We start from the raw sequence: 19,510 nt of genomic DNA, 5'->3' as shown, positions 1-19,510 counted from the left end.
TAAAGGCTGGCTCAGACTATACAATTCTTTTGGTCTTTCATTATAGCTCCATGTCAGACTATGCAAAGAAACTCTGTCTTTGCCAACAGCCTGAACAAACAACAAGTGTAATCCCAACCGCTCATCATATGCTTGCATCACCACAGGGGATGGGTCAAATAGAGTGAATCAGAAACTTGCCCTCTATGATGCCGGCAGTGTATTGCTCTGACAAGAAGAAAAAAGCAAAACAAGAAACAATCATGAACCCATCCTGATGTATCAAGAGGAGAACAATATGGACCAGCTCTCCTTCAAATAGAACTTGAGGTATGAATGTAATAAAATGCCAAAGAAATCACTGTATGCACACATCAATTTCCTCAGGGAAAAAAGGGGGAGCTTGTTTAATGTCTCTTTGTAGATGATGGATGGCAAAGACAAGAGCAAATACTCTCCTATTGGTAGACATCAGGGTTCACATCAGAGATGCCTGGTCAGAGTGCCAAACTTGAAAATGATGCAAGAAAGATTCTGACATACTCGCTGAATCGTGGTTGGGGGCGTCTTGGATGCGTTGTTAATTATGTTACACTATATGAGCATTCGCCGTTCCCCACACGCATAATTGGGCTGGGGGTAGGATGATGATCTGTGACGTTGCAGTCAGGCCAAAATCTGGCTGATTGCATGTAGTCTGAGCTGGCCTTTAGTCAGGGGATGGATACAAAAACATATCAAAGGCCCTGAACATCCCTCAGAGTTCAGTTCAATCCATCATCAAGACATCTAAGACTACGCTGAAAGAGTTAGAAGCTTCAGCAGCTGAGATGGGAGGGAGACTGCACACAACAACATTCAAGCCTTATGGGAGAGTTGCAAAGAGAAACCCACTGCTGAAGAAAAACTCTCTTAAATCTCGGCTGGAGTTTGCCACAAGGCATGTTGGAGATTCCATGGTCGTATGGTCGAAAATTCTATGGTCTGGTGAGTCCAGAATGTTGCTTTTTGGCCATAAGCCAAAATGATTTGTCTGGTAGACACCAAACTTTGCACATCACCAGAGACACTTCATCCCCACTGTGAAGCCCACTGGTGGCAGCATCATACTATGGGGATGCTTCTTGGCATTTGGCTTTATTAAAAACAGGGGAGAGGCTGGGGAGAGACAAGCCAGCAGGTCTCATAGCGCCGCTGCTCTTGCTACTGAATCTTAGTTTTATCTTTATGTTTATGTTTTTGTAACACCTGCTCCTTCTTCCTTTTGGCTAATTTTTGGTAGTGGTCAGCATACACTGAAGAGGACTGCTGCCACCTAGATCAGCCTGTACATACGCATATCCCTTGTATACAGGTTTTGAAGGCCCCACAAATCTCCCAGAGTCATAGTCAATGGAGCAAGAGGGGAAATAAAAGTTAGTAAGTGATGCAAATATTACAGTCATATTCATCAGCCACACTTTCATGATATGTATGTGAATTATGTCCACTTATATCTGTATTTTCCACACCAATTCCATGACATGTTCCAACAAAATCAAAGACTGTTAATTAATGTTTTCCTGACCAACCAGCTCTGACACAAGCTTGGGCTGTTGTAAAGCATAAAGAAGTCATATTCCTTCATCTGCTTCGCATGTTGTCTTCCAGATGACCCTCTGTGAATTTGGTTGTATTTTAACACACAGTTCTTATTGTAATTCGATGGGGGCTGATGACGGAGTAGCTGTGCAGTAAAATTTAAGCATTTTATGTCCATTAAAAGCTTTAATTGAGGAATCCTCCTTTTATTGTATGTGCATTTATGGCCATTTTACTTTGATCATACTGTTCGAATCAAAAACAGATTTCATCATTATACTGATGGTAGTTGAGTAAAAGCCAATCAAGAAGGCTCATCAAAATTCCTCACTACCTCAAATAAAGATGATTTATTCATGGACATATCCCTGCTCTATAAAAGAGTTTAATGACAATAACATCCAGCTGGAGTCATATTGGATCATGTGTTTTGGAAATAGTTGCACATGTGGGATATTAATTTTTAAGACTGGTTTAATGTATCAGGATAAAGTTGGTCAACATTCATTCTGCATCCTCGGTTAATTTTCAAGTATGAAGTCAATTCTTTTTGGTAGGTTAACCCAACACTGATGTTTTCTGTCTATTTTTTCTTCATTTTCATGTGTAGTTAGTCCTGATGAGGACAACAGAGTCAGAGAAGAGCCTGTTGTGGTCCCAACACAGACTACTACCACCAGCACAACAACCACAACCACCACCAGCCCACCACCAGCCCGCTTCAATCCATGTGCAGGTAACCTAAATATCATTACACTCAAATGTTCTGTTAAATCCAGTGGCAATAAGACACTAGTACAAAGTGCTGAGACATGATACATCATGACCTCAAGTGCATAAAGCTGCTACTGTCACACACTGCACGAGACCTAAAGTAATTGAAAATTCAACATATTCATTATGTACTATGAATGGCCACTTCACTGCTCAGAATTTGCTGGAAAATGTAACAACACTGACCAGACCAGCAGAGGTTAGTGGCACTTTTCAACCGCTTTCCTCCTTCATTAAGTCACAACTTTGCATTTAAAGAAAACATGTTCAGAAAGTAAACTATGTGGAGTGCTGGTTTGATTGGAAACACTCCAGTAAGGACAACAGGTGTCAGATGAAGGAGAGCAGGGTGACTTGAGAGCTGTGAGTCTGTCTTACACCAGTCACAGTTGGCGGAGAGCTCAACTACCATACTACAGCTAGTAGATGCACAGGTTCAGTAAGGTGAGACTAAATGTTACTTAAACAGTGACTAGGCTGCATGACAACTGCACATGGAGGAATTTGCAGAACTGAATTTAAATTGTCATACAGGAGGAGACTCCAAAAACAGCCTGTGGCTTGTATGCTGGGGCGACTTGTTTTCTGAGCTTTACAGTATGATGCACCAGGATTTGTGCCCACTCAATGTTCAAATACAGCATATAAATGTCAAAAATCTAAATCTTTTATAAAAGCCAAGACAGGATTAAGATCATCTTGTGTAAATAAATCATTTTGATTTAATGAAGGTAATCATAAGTTTAAAAGTAGCAGGGGGATCTTTCTTTCTATTCTGCTTTATCACTGTCAAATTTGTGACTACAGCATCAGATGTTCATATTAAAAACATTAGCAGTTTAGGATCATGACTTTATGGACAAAAGTATTTGGCTACACCTGTTTATTGTTGAATTCATGTGTTTCAACCAGACCTTCTTCCCTGCTTGATATTCCAGTCAACTGTAAGTTTTTTCTATTAGAAAGTGGAAGCATTTAGGAACAACAATAACTCAGCCACAAAGTGGAAGAACATGTAAAACCACAGTCATGGTCAACGATTACTGAGATGCATGGTGCGTGAAAGTCACCAACACTACTGATTCCATCGCTGAAGGGTTCAGAACTTTCACCAGAAGAAACAGTGCAGTCACACAGACACTGGACTGTGGTGCTTTGGAAACCTTTCCTGTAGAATTATGAAATCACCCTTCTCTGTTTGTCTGTCTGATGGGCAAGTCTGGGTTTGGTGGATGCCACAAAAACACACCCTGCCTGATTGCAATGTGCTATCTGAGAGGTTTGGTGGATGTGGGATAATGGTATGGGGCTGATTTTCAGAGTTTGAGCTAGGTGATTTATCTCCAGTAAAGGGCAGTTTTAATGCTCCAGCATACCAAGACAATTTGGACAATACTATGCTTCCAACTTTGTGGCAAGAGTTTGGGGAAGGCCCTTTTCTAACCCAACATGACTGTGCCCCAGCACGCAAAGCAAGGACCATAGAGAATTAGTTTGATGGGTTTGGTGTGGAAGAACCCGACTGGCCCACACAGAGCCCCAATCTCAACCCCATCCAGCACCTTCTGGGATGAACTGGAACAAAGATTGCCAGCCAGGCTTTCTTGTCCAACATCAGTGTCTGACCCCATGAATGCTTTATGGAAGGAATAGATAGGAATTCTGACAGAAACACTCCCAAATCGTGTAGAAAGCTTTCCATGGATAGTGGAGGCTGTTATAGCTGCAAAAGGAAGGCCGACCCCATATTAAAGTACATGTACTTGAATATAATGCCATTAGTCCCATAGTGTAGTGGCCAAGGGGCCAAATACTTTTGTCCATCTATTGTGTATGTTGAGTTACCTCTTTGAGGTTAAAAAAAGCTGAGGATCACATCTTCAAATTAGCTTTCTATGTTTTTTTAAATCTCTTTCTTTTTTAGTGTTTCTTAAAGCACTTACTTAGAGGGGGAGGAGGAATATGGGACAACAATGATAATCTACTAATAACATTATGCCTGACTTTACAAATTATAAATCACAGAATACTGAAATCTGTGTGTTCTTTTTGTATGCCAACCTTACCATTTTTTTTAGAGAAGGATCCCATGTTAGCAATAGATAAGAGAAAAATACTTAAAAGGTTCACTGTTTCTATCATCCATCTGATTAATATTGAAACTGATATTACGAAACGGTGAGACTTTTAATGAAATGAATGAAACTAGACACATTTTTATTTAAAGTGACAACAATAAAACACCTTGCAGCCTCTTGTGTGCAGGGATGCATCAATACACCTGCCCAGTCTGGCTTTGAACATCCTGCTCAAGGCTTTTCAAGTTTCAGGTGGTGCTCTTAGCAGCTGGAAATGCAGAATGGTGCTGCAGCCCTTCGGCAAGCTTCCAGAGAGCTGGTTAATCAGGAGAAAGTGAGCTTTTGAAGACTAAATTACTAAAAAGGCTTGTTTCGGATAATGACTGAACTGAGTGGTGCTGTTAAATGCCAGCATAGAAAAATATGGATTGATGTGACTGATAATCATGCAGCAGTACTCCAGTAAACCAAAAGAGTAAAACACTTGGGTCCAAGCTGTTCCACCTCCTTTTTCAAAAGCTTTGTAGCAGCTAAGAAAAAACTCAGTATATTTGATAACTTACAACCTGCGCTGCTACTTAGGCTGCCTCAAATACCATACCTTCAAGGCCACAGTATGTAATCCATGCCATCTAATGAAAGTATCTAACATGCACCACAAACACAGACCAGAATGTCAAAAAGAAAGGAGGCAGCTGAAGCATCAAAACAAGATGCATGATACATCACAAGTACAGGGACAGCACAGCTTAAGGATTGTCAGGCACAGAAATCATAGATGAGCTTTCACAAAAAACAGACAGGGTTGTATACAGAATATTTTCCTTATACACAAACTCTAGGAATGCCCCAATCACGTTTTTGCTGCCCGCACTTGCCAATCATATTTTTTTTTTGTTATAGCAGCTGGAGTAGTGGTTAGCCAGTCTTCTTTGCGGTCTATTAGGATCTAATACTCTAGACTTCCTGAAGGAGCACAAAGTCAGTCTCATGCAGTCAACAGTGTGCTTTTTTTAAATTTTGTGCAAAAGAGCAGCAAATCAAAACTACCCAAGAAACAAGGCAGCACGTTTCCTGACAACTGAATTACATAATGTAATGATTTATTCATTTCATTTTTTATATTGAGAATTCCATCCATCTATTTTCTACACTACTTAGTACAGTGGTTCTTAGGGCCAACAGATTTATATTTCAAAAGTGCAAACTAAATTTCACAAAACTCAAATATATTTCACAAAATACAAAAATATTTCACAGAGCATGAAGTATGTTTCAGGAAACCAGAAAGGGTAGGACGCTGGTACTTGTCTCTGATAGGATGAAACCCAAGTCATTTCCTGTTTGCAGTAGATAAAACAATAGCCGATCTAGTGTGAAATTTAAAGTGTTTACCAGGATGGAAGGGGACATTGAGCTGATGAGGCAATACTTTAACAAGGGGAATACAGTACATATCATGTGATTCTTGAAATACTCTCTATGTATCTACTCATGATTGTTTCACTCTCGAATGTCATTTGGAGGTCAGGTCCCAGCAGCTCTGATAGTATTTATTCTCCCAGTCCGAGGTCCTTTACATGACATTTAAGGATTTTGTGTTTTGTTAAATGTTTTTGTATTTTATGAAATTTATTTTGCACTTTGGGAATATTAATCTCTTGGCTTTCAGGGCCACCGTAACTTAGTCCACATCATTTATTGTTTTTTGCCAGGAAAACCTGGACTGTCAGACTATGCGTGCTAAAAGGATTTCAGGTGAATGTACTGAAAGTAATATGACTGAATAAGACCAAGTGAAAGGTGAAAAGGGAAATTTAATCACCTAGATTAACAATGACTAAGCTTTTTCACATCTGCATTTAGTTCCTGCAGGCCTCGTCCATCAGGAAAAAATAACAAATTGCTCACAAACACACAACAGAAACTGTCTTCATAAACCATCTCCGTAAAACAAATTCAAATTTTGTGTGTATGTGGTATTCCAGTTTGTAAAATGCAAATTAACCCCATTTCAAGTGTGCAGGCTTCCTGTGAGCCAAAGAGGACTATTTCCTCGTACTTGTCTAAACTGGCAGAAAACTATCATGTCTCTTGTTGATCTTGGCTGTCCCTGATTGGTCACTACAGCCAAGGCACCTATAGAAGAAGAAATTGGAGCATTATGATTAGGCAACAGGATGACAGGAAGATGTTGTCTTTTAAGTTCAGTGTCAAAATGGCATACTGCTAACTTTTCATTGCAAAAAAACATGATAGTCGCATTATCATTGATTTAACAATGTGGGTTTGCAGTATTTAAGCTCTGAATAAACACCTTGCTTTATGCCTGGATTAAAAATGCCGTGGGAGAGATATAAACGCCAGGATCCCTCCGTAGATCGGCAAAGGAGAAGCTTCTGATCACAGTTTAATCCATAGAAATCTGTCTTACGGTCCCTGAGATATTGTAAACAACAATATGCACTACCAGTTGGAATCGTCAGTGATTCAGCAGGGTTCAGAGGGTTAGTAGCTCACAGTGCTTGGCGATTGGTGATTAGAAGGATTGATTTTGCCCTACTGATCTTGTGTTTTTGATGACAGTCATTTGATAATAATTCCCAATGTTTATGATAACAATTTAGCAGATGGCCAATGCCAGTGGGTTTTTCATACCTCTCTTGGTGTTACCACAATGCTATAACTTTCTCCCATGTTTGACCATGAAAACAGATCGGAGTTTGTCCAGCATAAAAGTCTTCTCTAAATCAGGTGTGGTGTGCTAAAGGCTAGCATTAAATTAATGCCACTCAACAGATTAAAATCTGCTTCTGACATCAGTTTGTGCAACACCATTTTCTGATAATCAGTGTTTGCAAAATGGCAAATATTGGACGATGCTGATGTTAACCTGATGCATCCGTGTATCCCTACAATGCATGCATATCTGGTAATGATGGTCATTGGCATTTTTAGATGACTTCAAAATCTAAGGTCCCTGCAGTTTTCATTCATTTTTCTCAGCTTACTAGTGTTACATGTGGACATTTTGGTGAAAAACAATATAAAGATACAAAAAATGTGTTTTCCAGAGCTGAGAAAAGATTCCTTTCAAGTCTCTCTTCAGTCTAAAAGAGCCAGTCCCCTCTGCAGCATACACATTGAATGGCATAATGTGCAAATGAGTGAAACTCAGATCAATGTAAATTGACCTCATTTGAAACAATAGGTGACCTATTCAAAAGCAATGAAGCTGCAGGATTTCAAATGATTCACTGACATTTCATTACTTGTGGAGCTGAGAGTAGAGTTCTTTAATACATAGGAATAAGAAATGGGATATGTCGATTTTTGACTCTTAATATTTTCTTCTTGCTGTGTGACTCTTCAAGGATCGCTCCTTGGCTAAAGTTCAGTGTTCTAGCTTTATGTGCAGCATGTGATGAGAGTGTCTGGGGCTTTAGAGAGGGTTTCCTTGAAGGCGATGAAGTGTAAGCTCGCGTCTCCTGCTTACAGCACAGGAGGCCGGACGCATCTGCTGAATGAATCACTTCTGCTTTCATGAAGTAAAGCAGGTACGCAGACCTGAGGAGAGCTGACAGGATGAGCCCAGACTGCCCTGAGGGGAGGGTGTCTATTGTAAAACACTAAAAGCAGAAGAAAGAAACTTTTCTTTCACCCTCATACACAAGCTTATCTGCTGTGTTAACACTGCAGCATCTTTCTAAGCTGAATATTGAGAGCAGCAGTGCAAAGCCTGGTTATGCAGAAATCTCTTCTCCAGAGACTTTAACCAAGGCCCTCCTCCTTTAGAGCGTCTGATTGTTAGTTATAAGAATATCCTGATCAATGAATCGAACTGCCTTCTGACACTTTTCTCCTGCATAGCTGTAGCGTAAAATGTGTTCCTGAGAAACAGTTCCTGGTTCATGCCTCTTTGTGACAGGACTATCGAGCTGTTAAATGGTGAGAATTGATTCTGTTGTGCTGAATGTGATCGCTCATGAGAGGCTCCTTCCTGCAGGGGGTGATGATCAGTGCGAGGGTGTGAAAGCAGAGTCCATAGGAGCCTCCTGGAGCAAAACAGCACAACAATGTATTAGCAGGACAGCAGAGAAGCAGCAAACGGATGAGGAATTTAAGACATTATGAGTGAATGGCTGTCCTGCAGGGGTAACTGTGAGAACTTATGCTGCTTGTATTTTTGTCTCCCACAGAAAATAGTCCGTGCAGTCAGCAGTGTACGGCAGTGGCAGGCCGACCTCGCTGCTCCTGCTTCCCAGGCTATTCTCTGATGATGGACGGACACACGTGTGAAGGTAATAGCTGCTGCTGCTGCTCCTCGTTGGCAGTAATTGGTCCCTCTCACAATACTTGTGTATCCCTTAAGCTGTCCCCCGTAAAACAGGGTTTTGCACAAGGTAACAAACAACCCAACTGAAGTAGCACTACCACTCACTGCTACATAAAGTAACAACAACAAACACATACAACCATGGCGACTGAACATAAGAGCATTGGAGCAGTATGTCCAGAGATCAGGACATTTTTTAATTGGATGCAGTCACTCATGAAGCGGGAAGACGCAGCTCTTGTGTTACTAAACAATACATCGACTGATTGGACTCCAACATCCTGGTGCCTGGAGCATTAGTCAACCTTAGCCAATTACTCTTGGTGAAAGCTAAAGCTGCGAAAACAAACACTTTACATTGTATCTTCAAATTACCTCCTATAGTAGAAGCATAAAGAACACAGTCCATAGGAATACAAGCCAAGTGGTAAAGAGGGCTATGGATCATGTTGCTTACAGCCTCAGGAAATATTGAACTGTATTGATGCCGTACAAGCAATTAGTTTGTCGCTCTATATTATCCATCTACCAACCGGTTTATTCCTTCAAAGCCAGTTTGCTACTTCGGAAGACACCTTTAAACATTTCTTGATAAACAGCTTGGCTTTTTAGCAAAGCAACCGCATCACAAACAGCAGAAAAAGCACATTAATTGGTTAATATTTAGTGCTTTGCACTGATACACAGTTGGTTCACTATCTAGTAAATCTAGTTGCAGATTGTTTGTAGGGTCAACATGGTTAGTGCATTTATCATATACTTAACATTGCCATACACAATATTGATTTGATCATAAATTCTGTGTACTTTTGTAGTGGCAAACACTCCAAATTGATACTTAGGGGCCTGTGTCCACTAAGACACCTTTCAGTGCTCACACCCACAATTACATAAAAGTTATCACAGGTGCTTACTGTTGGTCATGAAAGATGACAACAAGGGACAAGAACTGGAATAAGAAATAGCTTTAAAGTCTGAGCAGGACATTAACCCTCAAACTCTGTGCTGAAATTATGTGAAACTTTATTGTTCCTTTCAACTAGAAATAGATAAGCATTTGGTTACCTGGCCATTACACCAACAGGGATTGCAATGACCTCAATATGGAGCTTCCACTCTTCTTGGAAGGCTTTCCACAGAATTTATGGAGTGATTAAAAAAAAATTGTGTCCATTCATTCTGTAGAGCATTCATGAGGTCAGGCACTGATGTTGGACAAGATGGCCTGGCTCACAATCTCCATTGCAGTTCATCCCAAAGGTGCTTGATAGGGCTAAAGTCAGGGTCTGTGCAGGACAGGTTCTTCCACACCAAACTCATCAAAGCATGTCTTTATAGTCCTTGCTTTGTGCACTGGGGCACAGTCATGATTGGACTAGAAAAGGACCTTTTCTAGCATTGTCCAGTTGTCTTGGTTTGTTGAAGCAGTTGCCCTTCACTGGAGATAAGAGGCCTAGACCAAACACAGAAAATCAACCCCATACCATTATTCCTCCTCCACTAAACTTCACAGTTGGCACTGTGCAGTCTGGCAGGTAACGCTCTCCACCAAACCATCTGACTGCCAGTTAGATAAGTGTGATTCATCACTGCACAAATCATGTTTTCACTGCTCTCATTTTAAATCACAAACATTTGGAGACTGCATGGATAGGGCAACAGGTCTGATTGAAACCCCTGATATCAATAATTAGCAGGAGACTTAAAGGGATACTTCAACATTTTGGCAAATTCGCCCATTGCCATAATTTGTGTAGTCTTAGAAATAGGTTTGTTTCTGTTAGTTGTCGGTGCAAGCTGTTTTTAGATCTGGGGGTACCGATATACCAGCTGCACAGCTAACGCTTTGTAAGCAGATGGTATTTTTTGCTTTCCCTCATCAAACTCATCAAATACTCAATCCAACAACTCCAAAATGCTCTCGTGGACAAGTTGTGACCTGTACATTCACGACGCTATGAAATAATCATGGAACATTACGAGACGGAGATGTTTTAAAGTTAAATGCAAAGCCGGGACTACACTCCAGACATGGCTGCTGCACTGTGTCACTCCGCCCAGTGGTTCACTCAAGAAATAGCTCCGAGTATTTGCTTCATGTGTCGTAATGTTACATAATTACATTTTATTATTTCATAGCGTGGTGAATGTGTAGGTCACAACTTGTCCATGAGAGCATTTTGGAGTTATTGGATTGTGTATTTGATGAGTTTGATGAGGGAAAGCAAAAAATACCGTCTGCTTGCATAGCGTTAGCTGTGCAGCTGGTATATCGGTTATCGGTCCCCCAGATCTAGAAACAGCTTGCACTGACAACTAACAGAAACAAACCTATTACTAAGACTATAGGAATTATGGCAATGGGTGAATTTGCCAAAATGTTGAAGTATCCCTTTAAGTACCACACTGCCATCCATTAAAATCTGATCACGGCAAAATACTAAATCAGAAGATTTCACAGTTCTTATGCTGTCAACTCAACGGTTGGTGCAGTTTCAAAAAGGGGCTAATTTAACTTTACAGCCATTTGGTGGGATTTAGATTGTGCTGTTACTAAATTTGATGCAGTTAACTGAGATGGTTGTAAGATTTTCCTTGTTTTGTAAATTACTGATTTAGACATAATATGATTTATTTAAAAGAAATCTAAGGCAGCCCTGGAAGTTTAACTGAATTATTTTTGCTTTTATCAATAAGCAGAGCAAATTAGATGAACAGAAACTGCATCATTTAATGTAAAAACCATCACATAGATACAATGCTTAACTTTTAAAGTTTCATGAGGCCAAAAAACATTTTCCATGAAGTAGTATATGTCCTGTAGTAGTTGTAGTAGTAGTAAATTGATCTGTGAATTTGTAACAGGCTGAGAACAGCAGCAGTTTTCAATAAGTGTTGCTTGTTCAAATCTCTCCTCACAGAGCATGTGCTTTTGAGAATACAAATTTTAGAACAGAAATACAGAAAATTAAAAAGTGAATGATTCAACTATAATAGTAGCTTTCTGCTTTGTTTAAACATGTGCTGCTTAATCACTAAAGGTCCGCTGTGGAAAGTTATTCCCTTTAGTTATGACAGTGAATTTATACAGTCAAAAAGCAACTCCTCACTGAGTTTATTTAAACTGTCATTCAGCCAGTAGGATAAAACCTCTGCATGCACAGGCACTACACAAGAGTTAGTGTTCCCCTCATATCACCTCACTTACAGAGCACAAAGTGTTTCCATGTGTGAACACGTGGGTGGGCAACTTTTGGTTTGGACTGGAATGAAACAAATTGCACTCTGAGATGTGAGGAGGGGATATTAGTGTGTATGATGGAGATGTGTGCAGACTGAGGTAGACTATGGCATACCTGTTGTTATTGTGGAATTATCCTACAGACTGTGAAAACACTGTGAATGATTAACACCTTGGATGTTTGCAGAAGAGTAATCTCAAATGTGTTAAACAAATGTAAGCACTTTGTAAAGACTGTGTGATAATTAGAGTCACAGATGTACAGTGTACATACTGCCACGAACAGCTCTTGAATATTCATCCGCTTGTGAATGTGAATTAATTTAAGGCCTTTACACACAGCTGTTACCATGGAGATATGCGTTTGTGTTGGCAGGATCCTTCAGTGGTAATGGGATGTGAGCAGAGAACATTATGCACAACCTGAACAGTGAGAGTGTGGGTTGGGCAGTTCGTCAGTGCTCTGTCATTATCTCTGCCCATCACCGTGCTGTGAATGGATACTCACAGAAACAGAATGACAAGGCCGGGATCAGACATCATCGTGGTTTCAGGTTTTAACATGTGTGTTTGTATCCTTCATCCATTAATAAAATGCAGCCTTTTAGGTCTAAACAAGCTGTTTGAGGGCATGCTTGGGTTTGCTTTTGCAAAGTAGCTGCAAAAAGCAGCACGGAGAGTAGCCTTGAGAGCTCGTTCATGAAGAAGACCTTGCCCTAAATAGTTATCAAGGCCAACACCGTTATCATCTCTGTGGTCACAGTCTATCATTCTTTGGTTTTCACTGATGGAATTCTGGAGAGCAGCAGTTTTTCTACTCCATCAAACCTTGTGGATGATATTACCACTGATTGACCACATTGGTTTCAGGCCAAAGACACTGCCCAGCTAAACAAAGAGAAGTCTTGAGGTCCAATCTAGGTTAAGGGTCAACTCTTTGCTGTTTTACATGAAATTCATTACCCTAGAAAAATGTAAACTGTTCTCACAGGGAGTTTGGCTTGTTGAATGGCTTGCATAAGGAACTATTCTTGTGATAGCTGCACAAACCACCAGCCCTTGGGTCATCAGCAGCATCACCAGGGGCTCATGACAACAGTATAGATCAGGGGTCCTCAATTAGTTTTTCCTAGGGGCCAACATTTTTCAAGGACAGAAAGCCGAGGGCCAGACATGATTTCTTGGATGTTCATATATATAAATATAAATATATATATATATATATATATATATATATATATATATATATATATATATTTACACATACCCTCACACACAGTAAGGCTTAATCAGCTACTTTAGACAGAGGATTTATTTGCACGCAATCTAAACAGGTCAGTCATAAATATGCTGTCTCTGTATCAGGTGGCATTTTTTTGCATTTTTAACATTTTTGAGACCCACTGAAGCTAAATTTACAAGACTGGAATATTTATTATTAACATTCATTCAGCATGACTGTTTATGGCTTTAAAATGGCAATCTGTTGTCCACAATATCTGATCAGACCCTGAGATTATTTCAGCCAACCTGGGATCAGTGCAGAGTCCAGAAAGAGTTTAAGTTACCAAATTTAGTGTAAATGTTGAGCCTTAAGTGTTTCTACAAATATAGCCTTTTGTGATGGTTTATTTTGTAAGTTTTGTAATAATTTAAGCTGAGGTAACTTTACTTCCTGTTTGACAGTAGCAGACTTTTACTTTGAAAGTGCCAGAAAGAAAGTGACTGAAGTAACACAAGGTAACTTGACTACGGTGAGAAAAGTTAGCGGAGCAACGTAAACAAAGAGAGCTACGGTAGAAAATGAAAACCTAGCACCCCCTGTGCAGGCATTCGGCTCTTACGGTGAATTTTTATGCTTCTGGGACTTCTGCAGCTACAGTTTGTTGACTTGTCAAGTTAGAATGAACCACGAAAATCATCAGTACGAGAGTCAACCGTCATTCACTCAGGAGGGATGCTACAAAGAGAGTGAGTAGGATCCTGCTGAGATGTTTCCCTGTCTGCTGCTCTATTACTGCTCAAAGAGCTACAAATCCTCACTTACTGAGTGAAAACTCGACTTATACGCACATGTCTGAGCCACAACAGTCGTTCTTCTGCATGTCCGTTCTCTCTGAGTCCCCCTGACATTCCCCCCATCTCTGTGAGTGCTGATCAAGACCAAAAATGCCGACCTCTCATGTCATAGGACAGCCTGTGTCCAGGTTAGGAATACATTTTCAGTTATAAACAATTTGTTTTATTGTTATGAGAGTAATTTTTACCATTTTTTGACGAGACCTAGAGTCAAATATGCATAGGATTTATAAACTGTCCCGTTTGAACGTTAATGATCAAGACCATAATTGCACGTCTTGTTAACATAAAATTAAATTGTATGTAAATGAATGTAGTTGATACTAGTTTGGCATTACAGATTCTTTATAATGAGGGATTAAATCAGGCTGACATTGAACTAAATCGCATATATGTCTGTGTTTGGAGCCGATGGACAATTATGCAGGGAAAGTGTTTGCTATCCTGAGAGAAGCTGTTTTAATCTCCCACAGGGATAGAAGTTTGGTTTTACAAGGCAAAAACCTCTGTATCTTCATGATCTACAATCATCTTGTTGCACACCTCTACTTTGTGCTCATTCCAGTGTCTGGACTGTTGCTCTACATGGATTGATTTGTTTTGGCAGCAACCCCTGCTGAAATAGACCTGGTGCGTGTCTTGAGCTGAGCAGAGTGGTTGGTCATTTCTTGCACGAGCCAGAGATGGACCAGAGTGTGCGCTTGATAATTGCAAAGATTGACTAGAATAGAAAGGAAGTGATTTCCTTTAGATTTCCCCTTTGCGTGCTGATCGCTGCATGGATGCAGTAGAACATGTGTAGAATATAAGAATATAACACAGTCACCATGTTTGGGTTATAAAAATTAAATTAACCTCTGTATAGTTTAGAGCATAGGGCCACAAGCTGATTACCAAAACATTTTTAAACAGGGTATAAATATATTTATTTCTAATGTTAAAATTCGTGTTTTATCATGAGTGGTGATGGGTAGAGGGGGTCTACATGAAATCTCAAAGAACTGTTGTTTTTTGGCACTCCTGCATTAACTTTACAGCTGTCACTTCTTTACCCAGAAAAATCCTGATTTCTCTAAAGGAAAGCCGCATAGTGAACATGACTTTTGCTAAGTTTATATTGCTGTTGGTAAATGTGGTAATTTGTTGGCACGTGCACGTTTCAGGGGTAAATGTCGTTAAGGTTTTGGAGGGCACCCAAAAAGAATGATACAGCTGTAATTTATCACCCCTAAAAGGTGCAGTAAAGCTAACAGGAGAGTTTAGGGGGTGTCTGTCAACACTCAAGTAGTCTAATCAATTAAATAAGTGCATTTGGACCCTGAGTGTACAGAGGTTTAAAACCAGCTCTTTAAAGTGAGCCAGATCATTTGGCTCAGTGAAGCAGAGAGAGCTGCTGTTTTGGCTCCCAAACAGGTTTTAATTGAAGCCCACTTCTGGCCATAATTCAACCAAATGCAGCAATGCTCTGCCCTGTGATTGGAAGGTGAATATATTAATCATGTAAATTATTCCATGTTATTATGATAAAGCGTATAATAATTCAAGGAAATCTAGTTTGACAACATATTTGGAATGCAAACCTTATATTTTTTAAACGTTAAAGCGCTATTAAGGCTTTATTGGTTGTTTTATTTGTATTACATCACATAATGTTTTGTATTTTGGCAACAATTAAATGTCTCATTATTCTTGGCTCTTGATGCTGTTACCAAAATGATGCATGCTTAGATAACATTAGGAAGTATACATTATCATATCACCCTATTATTTTGTCTCAGATTATTTAAGGAAAATAAGAAAAACCGTAAATCCTGAACTGAGGCCATGAACTGTGTTTTCATGCCCCTCCTGTTTGAGTATGAAGCTTGTTTTATGATGTGCATTCTGGGAAATAAGTAAAAGCTGACATTGTTTCCCAACTTTGATGACAAACTCAGGTTGACATTTACTCCTTATTGTTACAGGATATCAAGAGAAAACAGTTGTGCTAACTGCATGATGCCATGAAGGTCAGCCATCTCATCATCTTTTGAATGTCACTTCCCTGCTGGATTTGAGCTACATTTTCTACAGTTTGCCTCCTTGCTATCTGGAGAGATGAGTCTCCTGAATTTGCATCCAGAAGAACTTCATTTAATCAGCAATAACCAGTGTAGCCTGTTTAAAACTGAACCAGGAAAGAAAAGAAGCTGTGACACAATGGTGGATGTTACAATAATATGACAGGATGTTTACTTTAGATGTAGATTTCAACAGCATTAAAGCCTGTAAAAAGTAATTAAAAAATTGTATAAAAGTTTTTTATAAAACAGAAGAATGTTCTATGCCACCAGGGCAAATTTCAGCGATGAACAAAAGTGCAAACATTTATACAGAAGTATAAAACAATGAAGTTTTAAAATCATGTAAAATTAATCTTAGCTTTGGGGTGCTGTGGGCATTTCTAGTTATTGTGCTGAAACCACACCTGTTTCCAGTAAAGATGTATATTTCTCTGTCATAAAACTTTTGTTTTTTCAAATTCTAGTATCGAGGCATGATGCACCTGCAGAATGAAGGCAAGGATAAACTGCAGGCTGTAAAGTAGAAACCTGAAGTAGCTTGGAACAAAGCATGTACAGTCCCCTCCACAAGTATGAGAACGGTGGGCCCAATTCCTTTATTTTTGTTGTAGACTGAAAACTTTTGGGTTTGAAACAACAAGCTGAATATGAGACAACAGATCAACATTTCAGCTTTCATTTCCAAGTATTTACATCTGGATCGGATAAACAACTTAGGAGATAGCATTATTTATAACAAAATACCATATGTTTGGGTGAGCTAAAGTATTGGGACAGAGAGACTTAAAACAGATTAAAGTGAAAAAGACTTAATATTTAGTTGGAAATCCTTTTCTTGCAATACCTGCATCAAGTCTGTGATCCAGACTTGATGCAGGTATGTGATGGTACTTGATGTGATGCTTTTCCAGACTTTCACTTCAGCCTCTTTCAGTTGTTGTTTGTTTTGGGGGTTACTACCTTCAGTCTCCTCTTTAGCAGGTGAAATTCATGCGGGTTAAGGTCTGAAGACTGATTTGGTCAGTCTGGAACCTTCCACTTCTTGCCTCTGATGAACTGTGTTGTTGTGGCAGTGTGTTTTGGGTCATTATCTTGCTACGTGATGAAGGATCCCCCAATCAGTTTGGATTTCATCTTTCTTTAAACTGGTAGACAAATGTTTCTGTAAACTTCTGAGTTCACTTCTGCTGCCATCATGTGTTACATCATCAGTGAAGATTAATGAGCCCATCCCAGAAGAAGACATGTAAACCCATCCATGACATTACCTCCACTGTGTTTCACTGATGAGCTTGTATGTTCATGAGCAGATCCTTTCTTTCTACAAACTTTAGCCTTTCCATCACTTTGGTAAAAGTTCTCCTTTGTCTCAGCAATCCATAAAACTTTGTCCCAGAAGGTTTCAGGCAGCACCCTGGTGAGTTTATAAGCTAAAAAAGCAGAGTAAGTTTATTTGTTGTATAGACATGAGAGCTATAAATATCTGTCCAATAAGATGAATTGGTCTGGTTGTGCAGGGTTCCTTTTAAGCCATGTATTCTAAACATGCACTCATTACACAGCCTGGTCTTCATGATGGCAATTAGCGCCCATTCCTTACAGACATTTTTGTCTCTGTACAGTGGCATGAAACATGATGTAAAGAATTGTAGTCTAGGGGCACAGATGGCCTAGAGTTGGAGTAATCATTTACACAAGGGCCAGATTTAGTCTTGGCAGAAACTCTGGGGGCCAGACTTTCAAATAAACAAAAAATAAATTTAAAAGTTTTGTCACTTCAAAACCGATTTTTGCCAGTCTTTAACCCCTTTTCTTGCAACTTTCTTGCTAATTATTGCCCCTGTGTGCTACTCATTAGCACCTTTCCACTACTATGCCAGGCTATTTTTGCTATATGTTTGCCACTTTTTGCCCCTTATGATACTTCAACCCATTTTTTGCGACACTTTAACCCCTTTTAAACCACATTTTCTGCATGTTTTATCCCCTTTGTGCCACTCTTTTAACCATTTTGCCACTTTTCTTGTGTTTTTGCAACTTTTTAACCTATTTCCATTACTTTTTAGTTGATTTTAACCCATCTTTGACACTTCTTTCCCCCTTGTTTCCTCTTTTACCAATTTTCACCACTTTTCCTGCCATTTTTTGTCCCTTTGCCACACTGCAACCCATTGTTACCACTCTAACCCCTTTTCACCACTATATCTTTTGATTTTTGTAACCTTTCTGCCAACTTTGACCCTTTTTAAAAAATATTTACCAATAATGGCTGGCAAGTCAATGTCTATAAAGAACAATCAAATGTCACATGATTTTGAAACTATTTCAATATTAATCGTTTCTGAGGCGGATTTTACAACTGCAGACATTTAAAGCCAACATCTTCTTTTACTTCTTTTCTGAATTTGATGGTCTTCTAGGGGCTGGACAGGAAGCTTTGGGGGTCCTGACATGGCCCCCAGGCTGCCAGTTGTTGATCAGTTGCATAGAGGTTTCAGGCTCTCCATGGGTCCGGGCCCGGGTTCGAATCCGGCCTGTCTCTCTCTTCTCTTTCATCCCCGTTTCTGACTCTCTCTGACTGTCTCACCTCTCCTACACACTGCTTCTCTCAGTCATATGTACACTGCAGTTTGTGTCCATGATGGGTCAGTTTATGAGGACATGCACAGCCAAAACATCAAACTGACACAGGAGGCGCATGAAGGCCATCATGCATCCACATACTCATAGTTAACAGCATGTATACCTGCGGCATTAAGGCCTTGATCTAAGCAGAATTACACTGCACATCAGATTTTTACCTCCGCCAAGGAGGTTATGTGATCGGGTTAGTTTGTTAGTTTGTTTGTTTGTTAACAACATAACTCAAAAAGTTGTGGACGGATTTTGATGAAATTTTCAGGAATTGCCAGAAATAACATAAAGAAGAACTGATTAGATTTTGGGACTGATCTGAATCGTCATCTGGATTCAGAAATTTTTTTCAGGATTCTGTACTATTAGGAGATAGGGCTAATAGTGGAGCTCTGTTACCACTTTACACCAGGAGATGGCGGACATGAGTAACTTCAATCCCAGCAGCATTTTTGGGTGTGTTTCTATTCAAAGTTTTGGAGTTTATAGAGTTTGAAAGACACACGCCCAGTCGAGGAGACGAGTCAGAGCGTAACAGAGAGAAAGACAGCGAATTGTAGCGAGAATACTCACAATGCTGGGAGGAATAGAGGACTGTTCACCCTCTGCCATGACTTCCAGTCGTCCAGTGAGACCATGGGTGAGACTGTCAGTGCATCTGTTGGCACCAGCAGGCAATGCTTCCACCATGACAGTCCACCCATAGCAAAGCCAATGCTTTGCCTCACCGTGTTTCCACCCCACC

The 19,510-nt window shown here is 39.8% G+C and overlaps 1 protein-coding gene across 4 annotated transcripts in view; it reads left to right on the top strand.

The window, feature by feature from the left end:
- The window catches only part of fbln2 (fibulin 2), a 122,892-nt gene that overhangs the window by 62,871 nt on the left and 40,511 nt on the right, over window positions 1-19,510 (top strand). For all 4 annotated transcript variants that reach the window (XM_041782834.1, XM_041782836.1, XM_041782835.1 and 1 more), the window contains exons 7-8: window positions 2,171-2,296; window positions 8,612-8,713. In XM_041782834.1, coding sequence (XP_041638768.1) covers window positions 2,171-2,296; window positions 8,612-8,713 — 228 coding nt within the window. The remainder of the gene's footprint in view (window positions 1-2,170; window positions 2,297-8,611; window positions 8,714-19,510) is intronic.

This window comes from Cheilinus undulatus, linkage group 3 (genome assembly GCF_018320785.1).
Source record: "Cheilinus undulatus linkage group 3, ASM1832078v1, whole genome shotgun sequence".
Classification (NCBI taxonomy): Eukaryota; Metazoa; Chordata; class Actinopteri; order Labriformes; family Labridae; genus Cheilinus; species Cheilinus undulatus.
The sequence above is the reverse complement of the archived record's forward strand: the minus strand, read 5'-3'. Positions and strand labels throughout refer to the sequence as shown.